This window comes from Balearica regulorum, chromosome 1, assembly GCF_011004875.1.
Source record: "Balearica regulorum gibbericeps isolate bBalReg1 chromosome 1, bBalReg1.pri, whole genome shotgun sequence".
Classification (NCBI taxonomy): Eukaryota; Metazoa; Chordata; class Aves; order Gruiformes; family Gruidae; genus Balearica; species Balearica regulorum.
In genome coordinates, this window is record NC_046184.1 from 123,864,159 (window position 1) to 123,884,276 (window position 20,118).

Sequence of the window (20,118 nt, forward strand, 5' to 3'; positions counted from 1 at the left end):
GCACTCCAGGGAAGGCAGCCGGCTCTAGCCCTTCTCCCAGAGCTCGTTCCCCAGCGCGGCGCCATTTCCCCTCCAGGCCGCGCGTAACCGCCCTCCTGCACGCCGTGCCCCACGCCGAGGCAGCCAGGCTCGGCCTCTCCAGCCCCCCCTCCACCACACCGGCGCACGACGCGCAAAGCCGGACTCTCAAGCACAGGCCCACCTTCCCTTCCCGCCCCCGCCCGCGGCCTCAGGAGAGGTGTGCCCGGCCGGGCGACACGCCAGCCCGCCACCGCTCCCGCCCGCCGCCCGGCCCCGCGCCTTAGCCCTCAGGCAGCAGCGGCAGCAACGCCCCGCCCCGCCCCAACGGCTCCGCGGCCGCCGCGCCCACCGCCACCTGCCGGCCCCGCCCGCGCGCTGCTCCTCCCCCCGCTCGAGCCCGGTCCGCGCCTCTCCCCCTGCCTCGGCCTGCTCCCCCCCCCCCCGAGTTAGGCTTTCCCGGAAAGGTTCTCTTTCCGGTCCGCCACAGCTGTTCGCTTCCGGTTCCGTGCCCCCAACATGGCGGCGGCCCCTGCGCCAAGCGGGCGCTGAGCGCAGCGGAGCCTCCTCGGTGCCGCTGCCCGCCCCCGCCGCTGGCCTGCCCGCTCGCTCCGTACGGGGCGAGTCGGGCCGGGTGCTGGTGCCGCCGGGAGCGCCGGCCGCCCCGGGCTGCCGAGCGGTTCCTGCCCGGGGTTGAGGCGCTGCTGCCGCCGCCGCCGCCATGGCGCCGGTGCAGCTGGAGAGTAACCAGCTGGTGCCGGCCGGTGGGGGCCCCGCGTCAGCCCCGGCCCCGCCGGCCCCTGGGGCCGTGACAGCCGCCGCCAGCCCCGGCTACCGGCTCAGCACCCTCATCGACTTCCTCCTTCACCGGACCTACGCCGAGCTCACCGTGCTGGCCGACCTGTGAGTGCCCCAAATTCCCCCCCGGCCCGCTCCCGCGCTTCTCCCTCCCGGCTGCCAGGGCTGGCAGTACCGGCTCCCAGCATCCCGGGGGGATGAGGAGGCCTCCCCGGGGATCTGTTCAAGACCCCGGCAGGGGCTGGAGTGGGGTGAGGTGGTTGCTCCTTCCTTCCCCTTTTCCCACCCTGGGGAAATGCCCGGTTCACACAGGTTTGTCTCTGCATTGGGCTGCATTCGGGGGCATAGCGACGGTTGCCAAGTGGTCTGTCATAAAGAGAGAAAATGATTGTGAGGAATGCAGAGCAGCTGAACGCAGATGGTCTGGTTAAATGCATAAGTTTGCCCCCAAGTTACTGTCAAAAAACCCAACTTCAGTGTTTGTACTGATTTCAAAGTACATAAAACTGAAATGTACGAAACTGAGGTATTTTCAGATGCTACAACTCCTTGAGTTACCTTGAATACTTTTAAAAATACCATTTAATTATTTTTGAGAAATAAGTTATTTACATTTACTTTATGATGTGCTGAGCTGCTGATGTTGTGTTTGAAGTGGCAAAACAAAGGAATGTTTTTTGGGCCAAGAAAAACTTTGGACTCTGAATAAACCTGTTTGCCTTATACTTTGTTTAACCTTAGAGGTTCTTGTGGGGAACCTGTATGTTTTAAGAAGTGACATACAGAACAAATGGAAAAAATAGGTATATTTCTTGTAAAATACCATGTCTGGTAAGTATGCAAACAGTTTGGCTTGACTTGAGGTTAGGAGTGTTCAAACTCTGGAAAGGACAAGGAGTTTTAGAATTTTAGTTTGCTTTGGAAGAACTTCCAAAATGCCAGTCATGAAGCTTTTCCTGTAGATTTCTGGTATGTGTAGACAGTACTGTATGCGTTCTTGTAGGAGTATGTGCCTGTTATGTCTTTTATTCTTGTTTTAAGGTGTAGAACAGGTCCTTTTGACTTAAGTACATAATTCAGGAACAAAATAAAGTGGGTGGTGTGAACAACACATGGAGAATGCTTTGGGAGCTTCGATTCACCAGGTAGTTTATAAGCTATGTGATGTCCCCTCCAAAAGCAGAGCAAGCTAGGGTTTTCCACTGTATTTCCCCATAAAGTATGGATTTGGCTAGTAGAAAGCCCAGCTGGAAAGTATTCTCCTCCTTCCCTCCAATAAAATGATTTCTCATTCTTTTACCAGCACTAGCCTAGTCCTAGAATAAAAAAATAACTTTTTAAATGAGATGCCTGTAGAACACTACAGAAATATAGTACCCTCTCTTCCGTAGTATCTGTCACACAGGTCATTGATAAAGTTCTGGAGTATGGCATTTCTCCACTTTTAGATTGGTGAAAAAGGGAAGAGAAACTCATTTCAGGCAAGTTAGGAAACAGCCAATTTTAACACCTGCTGCAGATGTTCTAGGATTGCTACTATGAGTTAATTAACTCTACGCATGGATGCTTGTCAATTACAAAGCACAGGCAGCGATACTGTGTGGCTCACTAGATTAGTAGAAATCTTGGGATTTCATTACCCTTCAGCATGCTTTTAAATTAATTTGACCAGTTTCAGCTTACCAGGTACAGAGTAGGTAGGTGCCTTGTAGTGCTATTATACACCTGATTGTATTTATTTCCCCCCCCCTTAACTAGGCTGCTTTCTAGAGCTGTCAAGCTACTTCCTTTAACAAACATGTAATTTCGTTGTATTTAGGAAACATTTACAGTCGTAGAAATTTTGAAATGCTCTTTATAGGTGTGTAGAAGTTCTTCTTGTACTTAGTTGAAGGTTACTAACAAAATTTTTAGTAGTCTGAAATGTAGTAGAACACTATATAATATGCTTTTTTTTTTTCCTCTTAATATAGGTTACCAAGAAAGACTGATATGGAAAGGTGAGTTACAATAAGACAATCTGTAGTGCGTTTTAAAATATAGAGCTTCGTTTAGGATGTTAAGATTAATATAGAACTGCTTAAATAAAGTATTTTTCTCCTCATTTTAGATTTTATACAAGAAAATAAGCCTTGTCTGTCTTGCTGTCACTACATAGGTTCAAGATTTTTCTCACCATCAATAGCAATATTAGTTTTTGCTGAGTGTTTTTGTTGTTGTTTGGGGGTTTTTTGTTGCACTCTTCAGTAACATACTGTTGCTGTTATAGTAGGTGAACTGTTAAGGGCATTTTTTTCTTCATGAATCTTGAAGCCATGAAGTGACAGTAAAGCTGCTGTGAAAGGGAACTAGAGAACCTAAACAGATTCTAGTTAGTGTGATAAAGAAACTTTTTGTGCAGAAGTTGTTCAACAATGAAAATAAGGTAAAAACCTCTTTTCTGCTTTTTTCCATGTTACCTGATCTTTCTTAACATGAGCACTGTTTTCTCCTTCTATTCTATGTGTTTTTGAAATGTGAAGATTCTTAGAGAACAAATGTAGGAGATCAGAACAGATTTTGTTGTTTTTTTTTTTCTTCCCTTCCCCCATCCCCCAAGATGAATGAACTTGATTTACTTTTTTGTTTCTTTGAATAAATTTTATGGAAGCTGTCAGAAAATTGTTTTCTTTATTTGTGTTGACAAGCTAATTGACCTAATTTTCTTTGGAGATATACAGCAGCTTTGATATTCCTAAGAATGTTAATAAAGAATTCTGTGTACCAGGATGATCATTAATTATCTTGAATCTTCCAAAACTCTCATAATATGTTGTGGAATTAATCCCATTTTCAGGGAATCATGACCTGGGATGATTGCCTGTGCCCCTTTTCCTTATGCATAATATTTTATGAAGAGAACCGACCTGGGTTTTGTTGTGGGGTTTTCTTTGTTTGCTTGTTATTTTTAATTATCACTCTATTTGCTGAGGAAATTACATTCAACATGGGTCCAGAGCTCCCTTGTACTGGGCAGGGGGCTTCTCCCATCTGCATCTTTAGCATTTCTTGGTAAAGCTGGAATCTACTGGAATCCACACAGGTCTGGAGCAACAACTTAAGTTCTGATGGATTACAGGTCAAAGAAAATAAGACAGCCTTCAATGATTACAAAGAATGTCCTGCAGTTGAAATTGTCTTGAAATTAAATGTTCACATCAGTCTTAGCTTTGACTTACAACTTTTCTTGGTGAAATAGCTTTCTAGCTCTTGCAGTAAATCTGTAGTTTAATTATCCAGATTATTCTATTTTTTCTAACTTTGAGAGCTGTAATGGCAGCAGTAGTTGGACTTCAAGCTCTGTTTCTTGAAGCTAGCCTGGTGACATGGCATGTGTACTTTGGTGAAGATGTGATGATGATATCCTCTAATAAAGTTCACATAAAATCTACTGTTCGTTACTACAGTGCCTAGCTAAAAGATGCCGCGATAACAAAAACTGATAGGAACTTACGCATTGTGGTATAATACAGCTTTCCTTTGTAAGGGGTCATTTATTAGTTATCAGTGATAGGAATAAATAACTTTTGCCACAAGAAAGAAATGGTTGGATTTTAAAAAAAACATTAGTACTGTGGTATAAAATTGAGTGCTGAATTCTAGGGGAAATCCAGAGGCTTGCATCTTGATAATGGAGACCTTTTTTTGCTCAGTATTCTTCATCTTTTCCTTTTTATCCTCCAATAAAGTGTAATATATGGTAAACCTCTATCCAAATACAGTAATGGCTGTGTAAGATTTAACTGGAACTTGGATTATAATGACTTTGCAAGGCACTGTCTTCTGTTGGGGGAAAATGTAAGGTAAAACCTTATACCTGCATTCCTGAATGAATAGTTCCTGCTGAGAACTATTTAAAAGAGAAGTATTGTTAAAATACTTCCAAGAACTATATAAACATATTGTTTTCCTAAAACCAGGCAATTTTCCTATTGGTTTTGCAGTAGGTAGTGAACAAGACTTTTACCCTTCAAACTTGCAGCAAAGATTCTCTCATCTACACAAGATTAAGAGAAAAAAGCATTCAGAACTGTTGTAAAAACGTGTTATTCATGACTTCAACAACAGTGCAATTACACACCTAATTTTTGTGAGGCATTGAGTTCTGTTCTTTTCTAATGACAAAATTAGTTACTTCACTCCTTTCATAGACATGGATAATAATTTTGGTTGGAATGGTACTTTGAAGATACCTAGCCCAACTCTCTGCTTGAAATAAAAGACAGTTTCAAAGTTGGTTCAGGTTGCTCAGGGTCATACCCAGTTGAGTTTTAAATACGTTGAAGGATGTAAATCCTGCAACCTTCCTTGGCAACCTACTTCAGTCTTTGTGACTGCCTCAGTGTGTGTTATTTTATTTTCCTAACGTCTGTTTTTTCACTGGTTTAGTTTGTGGCTGTTGTCCCTCAGCCTTTTGCACTATTGAGAAGAGTCTGGTTCCATCTTCTCTATAACATCCATTTAGTTATTTGAAGATGGCAATAGGACCTCACCGTGGTCTTCTCTTCTCAAGCAGAAGCAAACACCCCTTCCTCAGCCCCTCCTTGTACGTCATGTGTTCCAACCCCTACCCTACTTCTGTATGGCGCTTTCTTGGCTAGGGAGTATAAAACTGGACATAGTGCTTCAGATCTAGTCTTAGAAATGCTGACTCAAGGTGAATAATCACTTTCCTTGGCCAAGGCTGCACTGGTGCTAATACAGCCTGTCATTGTTGCAAGGCCATGTTGCTGGTGTCTGTCCACCAGGACCCCCAGGTCTGCTGCTGCCCAGCTGTGCTGTTACTAATGCAGGACTTTGCCTGTGGTTTTGCTGAACTTCATGAGGTTCCTGCCAGCTGAGGTCCCCTTGTTTGCTCCCACCAGTTTGGCATCACCTGCAAACTTTCAAAGAGTACATTCCTTCGTATCATGCAGGTTGTTGATGGAGGTGTTAAATTGTATTGGCCCCATTAGTGACCCTTAAGGAGCACCACTAGTAACCAGTATTAAAGAAATCCAACTGGTAGCCAGTCACAGCCTTTTATTCCTGGCAGTCCAGCCAGTTTTTCACCTACCTTGTAGTCTACTTACCCATGCCATATCTCACCAGCTTGGCTACAAGGATACTATGGGAGATCTTGTCAAAAGCTGCACAAAAGTCAATGTAAATGCATCTTCTGTTCTCCCCTTGATCGCAGAGGTGTTCATACTGTAGAAGGCAGTTGCATTGATCAGGGATGGTTTGCCATTGGCAAATCCATGCTGGCTGTTCCTAGGCTACTCTCACGTTCATTATTTATCTGGACACAGCTTCTGGAAAGATTTGTTCTATGAATTTTCTTCTTAACTGAGCTTAGGACAACTGGCCTTTAGGTCCCTAGATCCTTCTTGAAGAAGGTCATGATGTTTGCCTTTTTCCGGATGTCAAGACCTTTGATTGCTATGGCCTTTTGAAAATGATAGAGAGCAACTTTGCAGTGTCACGGATCGGCTCCCTCAGCACCCTTGGATGCATCCCATCCACTCCAATGGATGTATGTCAAGCTTGCTTAAGTGGTCCTTAACTTGACATTCTTCTACTGTAGCTAATGCTTCCCTCCCCCAGACTCAGCCACTAATCTGAAGGATCTGAAACCCCTGAGATCAGAACTTACCAGTAAAGACCAAGGTAAAGAATGCACTGAGTACGATAGTTGTTAGAAAGCTTTTTATTTAAAGTGCTTTGCCTTTATATGCCTTGTAAATGTATCCTTCCCTTAAGTTTCATGTTCCTTGAATAATTTTTTTTCGTGCAGCCCAGCATAAGGTCCTGTATCTATAATAAAGGATAAAGGAACGCAGCAAAATTGAAAGACTTTGGGTTCTTAGTAGAGAAGTAGATGGATGTGAATTCCCAACATGGTTGTCATTCAGGGATGATGGTGGTGATTCTGGAAGCAGGATTGCTTCAAGTAGAAGTAACAAGTCTTTTGTAACTTCATACATGTGGTATTAATGGAACAATTACTGGAATACTGTGTCTAGTTTTATCAATAATTTTCATTATTAAATTGCTGTGCTTTTTTCTGTTTTGTTGGGGGGGATTAGGGGGTGGTGGTGTCTGCTTTGATTTCTGGTCACAACATCAGTTTGAATTTTTCTTGCTATCATGCTGCTTTCGCCACAGAGTTTGATTGGTATGGCTACTAGATTTTAGCAATTTTTGGATTTTTAGTTTGAGAGATTACTGGCGTTCTAAAGTCTCACTAAAATCCCATAATTTTTTTCTGAATCTTTCAAAATTCTCAACATCTTGTTTTCATGGTGTGGTTACTATTAGAGTAGTATCTATGTACAGCGCCTTGTCCACCATTTGAAATCCTAATACCAGGCTGAATGCCATTTTAAAACATATGCTTTATAATGCAGAGAAGTTACTGGCTTAATGCCCAAGTTCTTGAATGAAGTTTGTAGCATGTAATGCAAGAAACTGGACCAGATGGTATTAGTTGTGCTTCTGGCCTAAATGTTCATCTGCTACAAGCAAATTATGCTTTACTTATTGCATAAAAGAGTTAACCTTATTACACCAACACTTTCAGCAAAAACAGGCTCTATCTATATTATGTGTTTTACAGATTAGGATCAGAAGGCAGTGCAACTTCGATTTGGTGGAGGCCAATATCTGTTGCACGATTACTTTAGAAAACGATATCAGGAAAACATCTTGGGTTTGTGTCATGGTTGTTTTTTTTTTCCAAAATAACTAGGAAACTATGGTGGAATTAGTAAATTGAATGTGTAGAGAGGGAGGAAAACCTCTAGAAACAGTAGATGAAATGGTATTTCAGAGTGTGTAGTATTACACATCTACATTGTAGATCTGCGTGTCTTGTCTAATGCATCTACAATGTAGATATGTAATGAAGGGGAAAATCAGGGTGTGCCCCTATTATGTTCTCTTACAAAAAATAACTCAAGATATGCAAACATACACTGCCTCATTTTGACTATCTCATACAAAGCATGGTGGGAGGTATATTGACTATCAGTAATTTCTCCTTATCCCAGTTTCTTCACAAAGCAGGAATGGAGAAGAAAGTAAAAGGGTGGGGGTTTTTAGTGGTCTTCCCCACCGCCACTCCATTTCCTGGTGAAATGGTAGCATATTATAATATACTGTGTAAAGAGGTCTTGAAATTACTAGAGTGATACTTGGTTTAGTATCAGATTTATTTTTTTAGTGAATGTCAGTGTAACATCACTGCCAGGTCCTGTAACCCTTAGGTATGTTGCCTTGTCTACTTTAAACTTAACCGTAAGCCCTGGGGAAATCCTGTAAAAGCTATAAAAATAATTCAGTTGTGGAATTGTTTTCCCTTAAGATCAGTGATTAATTCATGTGAGTGTGCTTTTTTTTGTTTCCCTAGACAGTCTTGGTTGGTTAGAATCCATGTATGTTTAGGTATTCAGAACAGTAAGCTGCTTTTTTTTTTCCATGTTCTAATCAAGCAAGCCATATATTAGTGATGCCTCCATTAACACAATTAGAAGCTATCATTACTGCTTTTTTATTGTCACAGAGTTAAATTGCAGCTTTATTATATATCTGAGCACTGGATTAATGTACATTTTTGTTTTTTTCCAGAAAAATAGAAATAGTGCAGTTTGCAAGTCGTACTCGTCAACTGTTTGTTCGTTTGTTAGCCTTAGTCAAATGGGCTAATAATGCCGGAAAGGTGGAAAAATGTGCGGTAAGTTAGCAACAGAGTTTGGTATGAAGTAATCTCTAAGTGATATGGGATTTTGGTACACCCTAACTTCTCCTTACTATAGAAGTTTAAAAAAAAAAAGCCTATTTCATAGGCAAATTGATATTAAGTTATAACTAATTTCTTCCTATTTAGAAATTGTATCATCTTGTCTTTTAACATGTTCCCAAAAACTCATCAGTGGCGAGAAAATGAAAGGCTTGTCTGCATATAGTTTCGGGAATGCTTTGGGATTAAGTGATAGGACAGGGAAGATGGTGATCTCAGTGTGTTAGTTCTTATCACTTTCATTCTGCTCTTGGTCAAGTAAGAATAAAGTCCAGAATGTTGCAAAAAACAAGCCCCAAGTGATTACAAACAAGTATGGTTGCATTCCAGTAGCAATCATCAGATAAAGAGCTGTGGGGCTTTACAGATCCTCCACAGCATCAGAAACAGCATGCAGATTTAAAGTGCCTTTGTATACGAATGTAAGAAATGGCCAGAATATTAATTCTTTGTTTTACAGATGTGATTAGTTGAATTGGAAGTGACAGATAAAATTATCTCAGTCATGTGCACTAGATAACTGAATATAAAGGGACACTGATTTGTGCATTTTTTGGACACGTACCTTTTTTTTTTCTTTCTCCTCCTTGTCCTCTACAGATGATATCAAGTTTTTTAGATCAGCAAGCCATTCTGTTTGTCGACACTGCTGATCGTCTGGCATCGCTAGCTAGAGATGCTTTGGTTCATGCTCGTCTACCTAGTTTTGCTATCCCATATGCTATTGATGTTCTGACAACTGGATCATACCCGCGTCTGCCTACCTGCATTAGGGTAAATAATGCTACCATATGTCTGGGGCGGGAAAAAAATCTCTGTACAGTATCAAATGCTTGTTAATTAAACTAATTGTCAATGTGCAAATGGAACTGTAGTTTAATAGAGGCCTAGTGCCAAGTCTCTTTTAGTCTCAGTTTCTCTTGCAGGGCACTTCCTATTTGAGCAAGTTATGCTTTCCCAGTAAAATATTCTCTCCATTTAATCTGGCTCTGCTCTAGGATGAGTATAGTAGCAACTCTTCTTCCTTGATTCTTTAAGTACTTGCATGTGCAGAGCCACCATCCTAGAAAAATGAAGTGTGAAAAGGAGATACTGACATCTGTTGTTCTTAGAGGTTTCGCCTGTATTTGGAAATGTACTGAAATACTTAACCAATCTCTTTAATGCTGCTGCCTTTTCTTACTGTTAAAATGCAGAATAACTGGATTTTGTGAAGTAATACAAACAGTAGTAACTGTGACTTAGATCTATAGCTACAGATAAGGATTGGCTTTCAAACCTTAGTATTTAAAAACTAGTTTAGCCTGATGTAAGGCCCTGAATTTATTTAATTGATTCAAGTTGAGCAATTTTATTCATTCATCAGTCTCAGGTAAAATGTAATCAACTGTAAAACAAATCTGAGTGTAAGATGTAAAACTTCACTCATGTGTAATAACCTGTAGTATTTACATTTTCAGACTTCTAGTCTGGTTAGTTTTCCTCATTGGTGCTGTCAATGTATTATAGATGTTTGATATATGCGGATTTGTTTTGTGTTTATTTTAACAGGATAAAATAATCCCTCCTGACCCAATAACAAAGAGTGAGAAGCAAACCACGCTTCATCAGCTGAACCAGATTCTTCGACATCGACTAGTGACTACAGATCTCCCTCCACAGCTGGCAAATCTTACAGTTGGTAAGAACTGGAATTACTTGTTGAAGAATACATTATTGCAGACTGGTTTAAAATTACTGCTTTAGTGCTAAAGCAAACCTGTTCAGGACAGTTTGGTACATCTGTCTATGCTGCTTATTGACACTGGTTCTGTTGCAGAAGCAACTGTGAAGTCTTCAGAGTTGCACAGAAACATATGCAACAGAGCAGAAACCATAGGGAAATAATCCATTATGAGTGCCAGGAGCTACCACACTGATATTTTGAGGCATCTTAGGAGACTGAGTGAAATAAAACATTTTTTTCTTCCTTAGCCAATGGCCGTGTCAAGTTCCGAGTTGAGGGTGAGTTTGAGGCCACTTTGACAGTGATGGGTGATGACCCTGACATCCCCTGGCGCCTTCTCAAACTGGAAATTTTGGTTGAAGACAAGGAAACTGGTGGTAAAATAATTCAAACCTTTACAGTTTTTTTAACATGATTTTCATCTCTTATGCTGTATCAGTCTTGCTTATACTGGGTCTTTTGCATATCAAAACTTAAGATAATGAAGCTGTATATGCTTGTCCTGTTTTCACCTTGCTGTACATGCTTTTAATACCTTAAAAATGGTAGACGGTGACAGTGCAGTAGACTGAAATTTCCAGAGCAAACCAAGGATTTTGTTATTTTGTTAGAAATTCTGGTATGGAAATCGCTCACTACAGTTGTATCTTTTTTTTCCTTTTTTATTTATTATTTTATTTAATTATTTTAAATACCTAGTTTCCTGATGTCTAATGTGAATTATTTTTAATTCATGAAAGATGGTCGAGCCTTGGTTCACAGCATGCAGATCAACTTCATCCATCAGTTGGTCCAGTCACGGCTGTTTGCTGATGAAAAGCCGCTTCAGGACATGTACAGCTGTCTGCGTATCCTTCTTAAAGTTGCTTCTGAATAAGCTGTTTAATGTAGCCTTGCTCTTCCTAGTAGCTGGAGGTCAAGAAAGATGGATTCGCTGTTAAGCAAGGGGGAAATGTCTGGACGTGGAGTAAAAATGATTGCCTTGAAAATGGTTATACTCAGGTGCCAGCATGTAAAATTTGATTTTACACAATCAGTAAAGGTAAAGGTGAGGTACTCAAGACAGCAACCACAAGGTTGTGTGGTAAGTCAGTGCAGCAGCTGCTGGCTGCATGTGCTCATTTCCAAGACCGAATACAGTGCTGACTTGCAAGGTATGGGAGCTGACAATTCTTGCAGGAACTGCAGTAAGGTGATGATGGTGTGTTAACTGTATTGCACCTGTGTGAATAATAAAACAAGATATAGCATGTGCAGGAAGCAGTGCAGTGATTTTCTACATGCAGAGGGCAAATTGCTTGACAACGTGAAACGGTTTTCAGTGAAATAGTTTCTGCAGAAACAAACAAAATCATGTTATTTTCGGGTGACCATGGGAGATGGGGTTAGTGGTAACTATAGGGTGAAATGAATTTCTTTGTTAGTAATCTTCTTTCCCCTAAAAGATGATCAGAGTTAAGATCGATAAAGCTATTGTGATAATCTTGTCTAACACAAGAGGTCTTTTTAAAAAAGAAAACCTTTGAGAGATATTTGATGCTGTTTATATGTCATTATCTCTGGATTAGTACATTAGTGTGCTTTCAGACGGCGTCTTGACTGACACTTGTGACAAATGGATTTATGTAGTGTACCGACTTTTTGGAGGTCTTACATTTTCTTAACTCCGTTTGTTAGACTCCTTCTGCTTAGCACTTCAGTTGGAAGTCTTGCATTCACAAACACTAATGTTGATTCGAGAGCGCTGGGGTGATCTTGTGCAAGTGGAGCGATATCATGCAGGGAAATGTCTCTCGCTCTCTGTTTGGAAGTAAGTTAATTTTAAAAGGGCTGTTAACAAACAATAAATGAAATAATAGGAGGGGGTTCGTTTACTAAGCTTGAGCCAGAATTTTCAGAATTGTATTTTCTTTTTGATGTGAGACTCCTAAATTCTTGTAATTAAGTGCCTAACATGTTACTTGACTTGTCAAGAAGTGAGGGATGTACATTAATGTACATGAGAACAAGGGATACAGCTATAAATCAGCTTGTATTTATGCAGGTATCTAAATAAAATAATTGCTTCTTTGTCAGTCTTTTACTGTATTTATTGCTTGACTTGCACTAGATAAAATTTTAAAAAGCAATCCAAATGCTCTTCTAATTGTGTTCAATTTGCAGCCATCTAAAATTTCTTTATGTAGCTAGCATTTACCAACAGTTCTGCATTAAAAATGGAAACTTTTTTCAGTTCAGCTGACATAATCTTATTTTTACCAGAACTTTCAGAATCAAGGATTAGCTACTGGAAAGCATACTTTCTGCTATTCCAGTTACATGGTTTAATTATTCTCTTTATTTTAAGTCAACAGGTGCTTGGCAGGAAAACAGGAACCGCGTCTGTTCATAAGGTCACTATTAAGATTGATGAGACTGATGTCTCAAAACCCTTACAAATATCTCATGAGCCTCCACTGCCAGCCTGTGATTCCAAACTGATGGAAAGAGCCATGAAGGTAAAACTTTGCAGTAGGCATCTAGTTTTATAAATCAAAAACTTAAAAATGCTTTGCGTTGTCAGTTTGTTTCACTTTGATTCTATTTAAAGAGCTGTTTCTAAGATTTCTAGTCAGCAGTTACTCTCGGTTGTGTTGCATTTGTGTTAGGACCTAAAATTATTGTTACAAAGTACTGGCCTTGACTTCATCTTAAAAATCCACTACTTCACAGTGCATTATATACCACTCACGAGACAGAATGCTGAGGCTGGGGGAAACAACAGCAAAGTTTCAGTTATGGTTAGTGTTTGGCTTGAAATGCTTTATAGAGAGCCAGTTCTTCCCTTTCCCATCATGGAGATGCTGTGTAAACTTCCTCTGAAAATCAACGTCCCCATGTCACTTCAGTTTGTTACCCAGCAGTGCTATTCACTTCAGAAGATCTTGCATAACATTTCCAAATCATAAAGTAAAAGATCTAGTGTGGTTTGCTTGGAAGTGTTAGGTGAAGCTTGGTTTTACATTATCACTAAGTAGATTATGTCATGTGGCCTATTCAAATGTGCCTTTATATTGTTCAAATTCATATATGTTAAAGGTGGGATGGTTGAAATGATCCAAAATGAGTAACTGCAGTCAACTTCCTCCTTGGATAAGGCTTCTCTGATAATTCTAGATCTTGGTTAATGATATCTGAGAGAAACTGCATTCTAGGTTTTATAATAAGTCTTCTGTAAGTTCCTCAGCAAGTCTGGCTGTGATTTATCAGGATGTGTGTTTGTCATTATTTCTTACAGTGTTTGGATTTTTTTAAGAGAGTTAATGAAGTGGAGTAAATGGTGTGGTTCTCAAACTTTGAGTACAGTTTTTCCACTGGGAAAAACTCCCCAGATCAGATTCTTCACCTGGCTAACAGAACTTTCTACTGATGATAACCTTCACCTACTCTACGTACTTTGTATTTGAGCCTTTTGGCCAGTCTTGTTTACTGAGTCTTTCAGACAAGTCTCTGTGTGTCAAGAACTTTGTATGTTTGGGCCACAGAGGAATGTGGGAAACTTAGTGGAGCATAGTAGCCTTCTACTCCTAGAGTACAAATTCTACTATTAGTATAGTAAACATATACTAAACTTACTCATTTACTAGCCTAAATGAGCATATTTAGGCTACTAAATATACAGTTTATTTAGTGAAGATACTGTATTTATGCCTAAATCCAGGGAAATGTGCTTTATCTAGAACATCTGCTGAAGTTCCACTGGAGCTGATGCGATCTAAGCTCACTGAATCAGGTCTACAGACTATAGACTAAGATATGAGGCCACTGTAAATCTAAGATTTATGAAATTTAGCGCTGACTCCCTTTATAACTACTTGCTCTGAGCTTAAAAAATTTATCAGCTGTGGTATATACACTGCTGTTCTAGTGTTTGAAGAATGATCTCAGCTGTAATGACGTAGATAGCACACTGTGTTTCTGTTTATTTAAGATACTATATAAAACAGAGGCACGAACAAATATGTTTGTCTAAGCAGGTTATTATACATTAACCTACTGAAAATTGGATATAGCTATAGAACCTGTAGTCACCTGTTTGTGAGGAAGATTTAACTCATAGCAGCAGCTGAGTTGAAACGCTCTTGTGGATTGATAAACGCTTGATTTTTTTTAAGGCCTTGTCTTAGAAAGCTAGTCTTTAGGGGAAGGTCGTTCTAGTATATACAGAGGCATGTACTGAAATTCTGTATAATTCTGTTCTGGTATAAACCTCTTTGACTTTATCTCTTATGCTAGAATAAAATTTGAGTTTAATTCACCTTGAACAGTTTTCAGAGCGTTGTGAGGTTAACTAGAAAAAGGTTTTGCAGTAATCTGTAGCTTTGCTTATGCAAAATATGTAAATAATATGACTGCAGTGTGAATGGTTATAAATGCAAATGCTTTAATTTAGATTGCACAAGTAAGCTACAGTGAATATAAGTGGTGGCATAAGCTTCAGCACTAGCAGTGCAGCAGCCTGTAGATGCAAGCCTCCAGATACTCCTGGGTTCAGTAGGGTTGCTCATATTTAGTGTCTGCCACTGCATCTTCACTGCATTGTTACCCTGTTAGCATGACTAAAACTAGTTGTGTAGACGCAACTGCATTCTAATAGAGCGTTGTTTTTAGGGGATTTGTGGGGTTTTTTCCTTAGCTTCAGCTAGTTATAAATGGATGCATGCTAAGCTGGCAAATACTCCAGCCTTGATCCACAAGTAGATCTGCACAGGGTGGTAACAACATATTTTGTGAAACTTGGTTTATTTTACGTTTTCTTCTAGTCTTCTCTCAAACCCTCCAACTGCCAGCTGCACAAACAGAATCTTATGTTAGTGTGTTGTATTTTATAGTGATCCAAACACTCAAATTAATAGTTCATTTGGTTCACCACAGTTATAAGCACATTCTTTCTGAAGTGATTGTTTTATTAAGTAGCTTTGTTCCAGTGTGCTAATGCATAAAGTCTACGCATCAAATTTGAACTTGCTCAAGTACATTCCTTTTTTTTTTTTTTTAACAGATTGACCACTTATCAATAGAAAAACTCCTAATAGACAGTGTCCATGCAAGATCTCATCAAAAACTCCAGGAGCTGAAAGCCATTCTTAAGAGCTACAATGCTAATGACAATTGTATGTGTTTTCTACTGAAGTTCGTTTCAAGTTAATTTCCATTAACTGTCTCGGAACAGTTTCCTTTTTTTCTTGGTGTTTCTTGTTTTCAATAATTTAAATAAAAAATACGAAAAAAATAAAGGAATATGTGTTCAGAAATAACAAGACTTAGCTTTAAATTACTCTGCATTGATAACTGTAAAATACCCATACCTGTAAATGCAGTATAATAGATGAAGCTGGTAGAGCATTATAGACTAGGTTGAAGGGTTAAAAGTTGTCTTCTGTAAAACTTGTACATGTTCAGAATTGAAAGCAAATCCTTCACTGTCTTGAGCTAGCTTTGGATGAGACTTTGCTTAAACTGTTGTTGAAACTATTGGGATTTGAATTGAGCTTATAATCATGAAGCAGCAAGTTAAAAGATATTCAAGGATTAATAATCTTCAAATTTGGTCTGTCTTTTCACATTGGTTTGTTACTAGCATTATTTTCACCAAGAAATTTACATTCAGTTCCCTCTTTGTTAACAGTGTACTAATGTGCAAGTGAACGTTGCTTCTATAAAAACAAACAGGTTTTGTGATTATAATGGGCTAAGTTTTAGTATGATGAGCTTGAATTTTGTGTCAAATTACTAACATCAATTTTTGTTTAGCATTCATTGAGACGGCTCTTCCAACTCTTGTAATTCCGATTTTGGAACCATGTGGTCGATCAGAGTGCCTGCATGTATTTGTTGATCTTCACTCTGGAATGTTTCAACTGATGCTGTATGGTGTTGGTAAGTAGGTGCAGTACCAGGTTGTATTTAGTGTCTTGCAAGAATCCTGCATTATGAGGTAATTTTGTGTGAACGATTCTGTCAAATACATGAAGCTCTGTAAGTAAATGAGGGTAATGCATATGAACATCACACTTGGTTGTCATTTAGGTATTTGAGTTTGAGGAACGGAGAAGTGGATCTTTGTGCTTAGTTAGGTATATTTTAAGAGGACAACAGACTAAATATTGTTCTGTATCATCGCAATGCATATTTTTTATGACTCATGATTCCTGGGTTGGGCTGTTAATGGATGCGGTCTTTTCATATGGACCTGATTGAGAATTGTCTTATGTGACCTTATACATCTTGAGTTACTGTTCAAGTCTTAACTTCAGGTTTCAGATTACTTAAGGAAAGAAGGAAAGTGAGTTCTTTTAGTTTATTTGCCTAATAACATACTGCTGTGGTTTTACAAGCTTTATGGATCATTTGTTTTCTATCTTAATCTCTCTCCTCACAGTGAGCCAGACGGAGAAGGCAAGGGGCAGCAATTACAAGTTGTGCCAGGAGAGGTTTCCTCTTAATATAAGAAAGAAATTTTTTACAGTGAAAACAATCATTCACTAGAACAACCTCCCCAGGGGATGTGGTGGAGTCACCATCACTGGAGGTTTTCAAGATGCCAATTGGACAGGGTGTTAGATAATCTCCCCTAGGCTCCCTTTCCAATGAAAGGTTGGACCAGATGATCTTTCAAAGTCCCTTCCAACTTGGGCTGTTCTATGATTCTATGATTAATTGTTTGTTAAATTAGATGAGACACTTTCATTAAGAAAGTTCAACATTTTATTTGAAGAGCAGATGTTAAGACCATTCACTCACCTAATGTTCTTGCAGATCAACTGACACTCGATGACATAGAGAAGTCTGTTAATGATGATATGAAGCGTATCATTCCTTGGCTCCAGCAGCTCAAGTAAGTAACTTGAATGATTCACTTAGTTTGCATAGAATGAATCACTCTATTTGTATTTTGGATGATGACGCTTGCATGGCTCTGTGTTTTACCACAGTAGGGGGTATACTTGGTCGCTGTTCTAAGCAGCCTTGATATATACCATCTCCTCTAAATGGGTGGAGGAAATTCTGCTTTGGCTTGGAGTTGATTCCATAGTCCTCCTTTAGTCTGCCTCCTTACACATAGCCTCATGCATTGCTGTGCACACACTCTGCATGAAGTCTTTTCGTTTTAAGTTGGTAGCAGACCACTTGCTTCCTGAGGACCTCATTTCGTGTTCGTGTTCATGTTCATTTTCTATCTCCTTTATTCCACTCTGTTTCTACAGCTGAACTCTGCTTGCTTCTCAGCAAGAACAATCTCCTTTCTCACAATACAGAGGAAAAACCAGGAAGTGGCCTAGGATGATTTAAATAATATCTGTTTATCTTCTAACACTTCAGCCCTTGCTAGTTTAAACCTCTAATCTTCCTTCCATAAAGCCCTGAGATTTAAGCACAAGATACATTTGGCTCCCATAAGAGGTTGTAGCAAATAATACAAATACATTTTGCATTTGCATGAAAACTAAGTTCCACCTGCTCTGTCGTTTTGGAAATTCCCAGTACTCTGAGCTAATTACAGGGTGAAACCTTGATTTGAGGAATTTTGCTTCTAAAAGAAGCATGATGACGCATGAAGCACTGGCACCCTGGAGAAACTAATCAACCTCCCTTTGTTATAAATAATGTACTCGAGATAATGGCTTGGGTAGTGCTGCAGTTTTTGAGGAAGCTAGGCAGTCCCACAAAATGTCTTTTTTGGACAGCTATATCCAACGTGTATCCACAAGAATAAATGTGGTGTGTTGTGCTGGAGAGATGCTGAGCACCCACACTTTCCACCTCTGTTTTCAGCGGAAGTTTGGCTGAAAAACCAAGCCACACGTTTCTGAGCCCCTTTTGAGCCTAGCTAGGCTTTCTGGCCTTGTTACTATTGCCAAAATCCACTGGAGTAGGACAAAGAAATGTTAGAATAAATTTGGTGTCTTGCATGTGGTTCTTCATGTCCAAACTTATTCAGGTGAATGAGTTTGTTTATGACATAATCCAGAGTGACGTCCAGCTTTGGTGACTTTTTTTACTTTATTGCTTACCAGCATATGGGAGCAAAGATTTTCTTTTCTATACCAAAAATATTCAAAGAGTCCAAAATGTAAAATAACCGTAATCTGCATGGGTTTTTTTTATTTGTCCCTTCTTTTTTATATTGTAATTTCATATGGTGGTGTACAAAAATTTATTTATGTATTCCTTCAGCGAATAATTTTAGGGCTTTTCTTCTTAAATTAGCAGCTGTCTGTTACTCAAGCTGAAGTCAATATGTAAAGATAGTAATAAGAAAATATAAACTCATGAAACTTTCTGTGTGATTTTCTGTATATAACTTATGCAGCAGTGATAGGTGTTGACTTAGAATACGACTGACTCTTAATTTGACGGTAATGCTCTAAACAGCAGTACACTAGAATAATGCAAAACAGTCTCAGGGTACTAATACCTTTATTTCAATGCAAGGTTCTGGCTTGGACAGCAACGTTGCAAACAGTCTATAAAACATCTGCCTACAGTGAGCAGTGAAACTCTACAACTGGCAAATTATGCTAGCCATCCAGTGGGAAACCTTTCCAAACACAAACTGTTTATCAAACTCACTCGTCTTCCACAGTACTACATTGTAAGTAACTGAAAAATGCTTCTGTCTTTTGCTCCCAGTCATGGATATACCAGACAGTTTGTCTGTTGTATTGTTAACTCTAACATTAGGAACCAAGTGATTAATGTAATCTTCGACTCTCCCCTCTCCCTCCCTTCTCTCATTCAGTGGGTTTATTAAGCAGTCAGGCTTATAGAGAGGAGGGGACATAAAGGTTTATTACTTGGCAACCTTCCCATGCTCTTTATGTTTCCTGAAAGTTTAATCTTCCTTCTCTTCTTGGATCCCTTTCCTAGCCACAGTATTAGTATCTTTAGAAAGACTTATGTCTTGTCTTTGAGGGGGAGAGGATAGGAACTGATGTAGACATATTCTTAGCTTGAGGGTCTTCTCAATTTGTTGTTTTGTTTAAATATAGGTTGTAGAGATGTTTGATGTTCCTGGCAATCCTACAGAACTGGAGTACAAGTACCATTTTCTCTCTGTGAGCTACGCTGAAGGAGATGACAGCCCTGCTACTGCACTTTTACTACAGCAGTTCAAACCAAACATTGAAGAGTTGGTACTAGACACAAAAAGTGGGAAACAAATGAAAAGTGGTGTCAAGCGCAAGGTATGTGCTTCAAAAGCCATCGGGTTAGTTATAGAGTGTGAAAGCTAAACATGTTCTGAGCAGCAATATCAGCTTTAGCAGTGTTTCAAAAATTTGTATGGCTGACAGCTTGCTTGTATTGCGGCTTGGTTCTCCGAACTGCTTCCCTAGGGAGATGTTGGGAAACTATTTTCCAACAGTTGTCATTTAATTCATGCCAGGCCTTCTCAACTGTTGTAAAGAGCCAAGGCAGAGCGCTGTGCTGAGGTAGCTAGAGTAGCTTGTGTACGCAGAGCTCTGGTATCTGCATGATGTGCTTTGTACTTTGTAGGCGTAGTCTTTGAAAGACTTACGGGGGCTGGTAAGAGTTACTTTTTGGGGGTCAGGCTGACATGGCTTAGTGATATATAAATACTATTGTAAGGAAGGAGGCGATTATAAAATTACTTTAACTGAATTGCTTCAGTCCTGAAGCGGGCCACATCCTTTCAGGAGTTTCTGCTCAGGCTGTGATTCATGTGAAACTTGGATGAATGAGATTATTCTCTGAC

At 39.7% G+C, this 20,118-nt stretch overlaps 1 protein-coding gene across 2 annotated transcripts in view; it reads left to right on the forward strand.

Annotated features, from left to right (window-relative positions):
- The first annotated feature begins 517 nt into the window (after window positions 1-517).
- MED14 (mediator complex subunit 14) overlaps window positions 518-20,118 on the forward strand; it is a 36,551-nt gene continuing 16,950 nt past the window's right edge. Inside the window, exons 1-14 of one of the 2 annotated variants that reach the window (XM_010305072.2) lie at window positions 518-921; window positions 2,790-2,816; window positions 8,464-8,569; window positions 9,236-9,409; window positions 10,187-10,316; window positions 10,610-10,738; window positions 11,102-11,209; window positions 12,039-12,171; window positions 12,709-12,859; window positions 15,403-15,514; window positions 16,155-16,280; window positions 17,160-17,238; window positions 18,837-18,996; window positions 19,394-19,588. In XM_010305072.2, coding sequence (XP_010303374.2) covers window positions 740-921; window positions 2,790-2,816; window positions 8,464-8,569; window positions 9,236-9,409; window positions 10,187-10,316; window positions 10,610-10,738; window positions 11,102-11,209; window positions 12,039-12,171; window positions 12,709-12,859; window positions 15,403-15,514; window positions 16,155-16,280; window positions 17,160-17,238; window positions 18,837-18,996; window positions 19,394-19,588 — 1,812 coding nt within the window. In that variant the 5' untranslated portion in view covers window positions 518-739. The remainder of the gene's footprint in view (window positions 922-2,789; window positions 2,817-8,463; window positions 8,570-9,235; window positions 9,410-10,186; window positions 10,317-10,609; window positions 10,739-11,101; window positions 11,210-12,038; window positions 12,172-12,708; window positions 12,860-15,402; window positions 15,515-16,154; window positions 16,281-17,159; window positions 17,239-18,836; window positions 18,997-19,393; window positions 19,589-20,118) is intronic. The other variant, XM_075774056.1, reaches the window with a different exon arrangement.